General features: G+C 39.6%; 1 protein-coding gene across 1 annotated transcript; it reads left to right on the forward strand.

Annotated features, from left to right (window-relative positions):
- The first annotated feature begins 479 nt into the window (after positions 1-479).
- Positions 480-1,442, forward strand: LOC131408819 (olfactory receptor 10A2). The gene has a single exon (XM_058545868.1). It carries the CDS (start codon positions 489-491, stop codon positions 1,440-1,442), a length of 954 nt encoding a protein of 317 aa, XP_058401851.1. The 5' UTR covers positions 480-488.
- The last annotated feature ends 4,061 nt before the right edge of the window (positions 1,443-5,503 follow it).

Raw genomic sequence — 5,503 nt, forward strand, 5'->3', positions numbered from 1 at the left:
AAGATTCATGAGGAGTAGAAAAATTATTGGATGCATTATTCGGCAGTGTAACCATGAATATGTTTCTAAAGTTTGGATAAATTCACACATATGTGTTCTTTAATGAAATCATGAACATTGGGCTTGTTTCCCAAAAATTTAGGTGTTTTCAAGAATATCACTGTTTCCCAAAATGTGTCCTTTGGTGGCCCCTTCAGGGACTCGTGGCTCTGAATTAGTATGACCTTTCTCTATATGCTAGTGTGCAAATAGGAAAATATCAGCTCCTCCAGAAGATGACCCAGGCCCATCTCAGAGCTTAATCTCTGGCCATTCTTCTTTGTGTCTTTATTCTTAGACAACACAAGGCCCTTCCTCTTCCACATGAGATGCTGACTCTGCCTCTTTCCCTGACACTAAGAAGGAATCTGAATAACAAATCTAGAATCTGACTCTTCCAATCAAGAATCTCTCTTCATGACCACAGCTGGGGATTCATTCCTATATCTATGGCTGGAGGAAACTGGACAAGAGTTAGTGAGTTTATCCTCATTAGCTTCTCTTCCCTACCTACAGAAATACAGTTGTTACTCTTCCTGACATTTCTAACCATCTACCTGGTCACGCTGATGGGAAACAGCCTCATCATTCTGGTTACCTTGGCTGACCCCATGCTGCACAGTCCCATGCACTTCTTCCTCAGGAACTTGTCCTTCCTGGAGATTGGCTTCAACCTAGTCATTGTGCCCAAGATGCTGGGGACCCTGCTTGCCTGGGATACAACCGTCTCCTTCCTTGGCTGTGCCACTCAGATGTATTTCTTCTTTTTCTTTGGGGTTGCTGAATGCTTCCTCCTGGCCACCATGGCATATGACCGCTATGTAGCCATCTGTAATCCCTTGCACTACCCAGTCATCATGAACCAAAGGACACGTGCAAAACTGGCTGTTGCCTCCTGGTTTCCAGGCTTTCCTGTAGCTACTGTGCAGACCACGTGGCTCTTCAGCTTTCCATTCTGTGGCACCAACAAGGTGAACCATTTCTTCTGTGACAGCCCACCTGTGCTGAGGCTGGTCTGTGCAGACACAGCACTCTTTGAGATCTACGCTATCGTTGGAACCATTCTGTTCGTCATGATACCCTGCTTGCTGATTCTATGTTCCTACACTCGCATTGCTGCTGCCATTCTCAGGATTCCATCAGCTAAAGGGAAGCATAAAGCCTTCTCTACCTGCTCTTCTCACCTTCTCGTTGTCTCCCTTTTCTATGTATCTTTAAGTCTCACCTACTTTCGGCCTAAGTCCAATAATTCTCCTGAGAGCAAGAAGCTGCTGTCATTATCTTACACTGTTGTGACTCCCATGTTGAACCCCATTATCTACAGCCTGAGAAATAATGAGGTGAAGAATGCCCTCAGCAGGACCTTGTGTAAGGCTTTCGGCCTCAGAAACTGCATCCCATAGACATTAAGAAATGAGACTAAAGTTTACTGAGTGAGGAACAATCAGTTTCATATTTGGGATTCCTCCACTTCTCTTCCTATCTCCACTGGGATGAAACCCGACTGCTGAAATGGCTATTGGAAAGCTCAGTGGAGAGAAAACACCACAGTTGTAGTTTAGACCCATCATTACCACCTGGAAAACTCCTCTGCCTGTCCATTGTACTCTTACCTTTCTTTTTCTTATTGGTATTTCAACACTTCTGTGGCCAAGTAATTCTAGATATTCATATTTCTGTGTCCATATTATGAACAGTATGAAAATGCTTGTAATCCTAACTTAGGGACACACATAACAAAAGAAGGCAAAACACATCAAAAGTCATCTTGTCACTTTCTCTTCCTTTGGGCAAATCTGACTCCATTCATCAGATAGAAAACCCTGTAATCCCACTCAATGCATCACTCTCCTCACTGTCTTATTTCAGTTCTCATGCCCGTGAGGCAGTGTTAGTTCTTTTAAGCTTACTGGTAAGTAGTATGGATATGGGAAAGTAGATCGATAATCCCCATACCTACATTTTTATAACTCCAACAATCATTTTATTCTTCACTCTATTTTTGCCAGGAAGAATGACCTGAGCTTCCATGGGCTCTCTCTCTATCCCATATTCAGGTTCTTACACCTCACTGAAGTAATATCATAAATTTCAATCATGATGCTGCTTTCATCAAATCTTAAAATGGATCCAGCTAACTCAACAAAGCTCTTCTTTAACCCCAAAAGACTTCTCATTCTTTTTATAGCTTCATAGTACTCTATTTTGTGAACATATCATAGTTTATTTAATGAGTCTTTTACAACTACAAATCATACTATAAACAGCAGCTTTATGCATACCTCTTTTTATATTTTTTCTGGTGTATCTTACAGATAGAAATCTAGATATTGGATTTATTGCACAAAGGGTATATACATGTATAATGTTGCTATATATTGCAAATTTCCCTCCAAACCGATTGTACTAATTTACACTCCCACCAGCAATTTATGAGGGTGCTTGTTTCCCCACAGCCACGTCAGTAACATACATCATCAAACATTTGAAATTTTGCTTATATATAATATGTAAAAAAACTCAATTAAATTTTAATTTGAATGAAATAAATTTTGAAGAATATGGAAGAAATAGATGAGTAAATCAGAGAAAAGGCATGCATTTCATTCAGACTTCTGAGTTCATAGTTTAGATGATTAGCAGTCAGGGATGTCTTGGTATTCTATTTTCTCTACTTGAAAGGGTCTTTTCACTTTATTTTAGCCAAATCCATCTCATCTTTCAAGAACCCACTGGGATCCCTCAAGCAGCATAGATTACTCTCTCCTATATGCATCTATTCCAAGTTTATAAATACATAAGGTACATGTTGTATATACTAAGCTGTACTTATTTTTACTTGTCTTTCCCCAATGTACCTGTAACTCTTTGAAAATGAGAGCTGCATGAGTGTTTCTGTTTTAATATGTCATAGACATTCCTGAAAACCTTACGTTCTACAAAACACTGCACTAAAATTCCTATGGGGAAATAGGGTTAGGGCAGATCACTCAAAATTTACGCAATTTATGCAACTTTGAAGCCAGAGCATTAACAGAAACAATTGTTGGTACCTGGAGAGACAACATAGGCTTCCCAGGCATGCCCCTCAGTGAGGCTGGAGGTTGCCACAGTAGATATTTAACACACACAAAGCAGTAGAATGAAAATGCCAACAAGCCTTTACTTAGAACAAGGGTATCTGGTGCTGAGATAATTCAGATGGAGGTGATGCTCTGAACCTGTGGGACAGCCCTTAGGTGGTCATGAGAGTCAGTGCCAGTTTCTAGGAGCCAAAAGCTGCACAAAGCAAGGGGGACACCCATCTGGGAATGGAGTCTCAGATACAGGCACACTTATAAAATTTTCTTAAAAAGAGCTAAGAAGGCTCCTAATGCCAAGGCTTTAGGACATTTACTTCAATGTTGAAGGTTATCACTTTACTCCATCTGTTCTGATTTGCTTTGCCCAATAAAAACTTTCATATTACAATGAAATCGTGTCCCAATTTTTCAATAGGTGTATATGCAAGATGAATAAATAAATGGGTAATACAGCTGAGAAATGATGGTGACTTGGAATAGAGTAGTATCAGTAGAAATGAATTCTAAATCATTTTTAGAGGAAGAATTGATAGGACTTGATGGTGGATTGCATGTGGTTGATTCTAGAGCAAGACAAATTCCTGTGGTAGAGCATAGATGTCTGAAAGTCTGGAGGAGATCCATAAAAGAGGTATAAAAGGTCTTTTTGTTTTTTTCAGAGAAGGTCAAGCCTAAAGCTTTATTCCTTCATATCCCTATTATAAATCCCCTTTCACCTTTTAGGAAATATACCCCAGACCTGCAGTAACTGATCTTGCCTTGGGACCAAAGATTTTCATCATAGGCCCGGTTCTCCCAGAGTCAGATATGAAGCCAAGGATTCAAATGCAAGTGAGTTATTAAGGAGAAACCATTAAATAAGTGAGGAAAGTAGAGTAGAAATGGAGAAGAAGCTAAGCAAAAATGTAATTTCAGGTGAAATCTCAGACTCAGCCTGATCCAGCAGGGAACTCCAGAGCATAAATAAACCTCAGAGTTTGTTCTCCTTCAGGTCATAGGACGTAGGCTTTTGTATTCCCACTCCAGTCATCCACTGGCTACTGATGGACTGTGGAGTAGGGAAGAAGGAGAATTAAAGCTTCCAGGCATCTCTGTCTCCTGGATAGGGTCTCCTGGATAGTGCCCAAGGGCAGTCTCCTGAAGGTCTCAGATACAAGCTATTAGAAGTAAAGCTCGCAGAAGCTGACGAAGGGTGCACAGAGCTGGTCAAAGTGACTCAAGAGGATTGAGGAGGCACTCCAACAGTGTCCTCTACAGTCTGCCCTTCAGATGTGCTTTTCATCATCTAAGTGAGTCAAGAAAAAACTCCAAAACCTTTGATCAGAACACTTAAAAGTGACCATTGAAAAAAATGACCACTGACACCCTAAATCTAGAACCGACTTCAATGTATGGTGACCTCTCCAAGCTCAACATCTACCCATCAGTGTGAGTTCTAGTACATCTATTTTTCTCCAGATGAGTAATTTGAATCAAACACACAAATTTAAACTCATCTTCCAAGGATATGCATTAATTATCAGAAGCAGTAGAGTCAAAAGCATAAGTATGAAACAAATATTTTCTTATTTAATTCATCATTTTCAAGGTATCTTTATTTTTCAAAATGGACTCAGAACCGCACATCATTATAAAGGGTGGTGATAGCTTTTTCTTTATCTCCACTTTTACATGGGGCCCCTTTGGGATTGCTGGGACTGAGAAAGTAGCTTATAATGATTCATTTACCTCTTAAAGGCTTTTCTCTTTGCCATCCAAAGACATGGCTGAAGCTTTGGGGTTGCTGCTCATAATAACTTTATCAAATTATAATCAAAGTCCCTCATATTGATAGTTATGTCCAAGGAAATGAGAAATGGTAGCATTATTTTTGCAGCTACATCATTTTCTTCTAGTTTTGTATTCATCACAGTTGTAATTTCACGTTTTTATACGGTTCTTTGATATTTGTCTTCCCCTCTAAACTGTACATTACATGAGGTCAGGAACACTGTCTATTAAATTTACTACTGAAACCCCAGTGTCTGGTTCATGTTAGGCATCCAATAAATATTTGTTAAATGAATTAATTAATGTTCAAAATGGATCTCATGCATTTGTTCATTGGCCATTGGAGCCTGTAATATAATTGCTTCTCCTCCAAATGCTAGTAGCAGGACTTGGAAAGAGGGAGACAATGAGAGGAAGAATGGCAAAAAGTCATGCAAGCATTTCTTCTCTCACATTACCTTTGGCTGTAATCCTAAGTAAACATAAGACCTAACAGGGTTTTAGATTGTATACTAGACAAAGAAAAGGGTCATCAAGGGGAACAATAAATAGTCATTCTTTTTTATCCACTGAGTCACCTCTGTATTATCGCTTTTGTGGGAAATGTGAAG

The sequence above is a fragment of the Diceros bicornis genome, chromosome 7 (assembly GCF_020826845.1).
Source record: "Diceros bicornis minor isolate mBicDic1 chromosome 7, mDicBic1.mat.cur, whole genome shotgun sequence".
NCBI classification, from domain to species: Eukaryota; Metazoa; Chordata; class Mammalia; order Perissodactyla; family Rhinocerotidae; genus Diceros; species Diceros bicornis.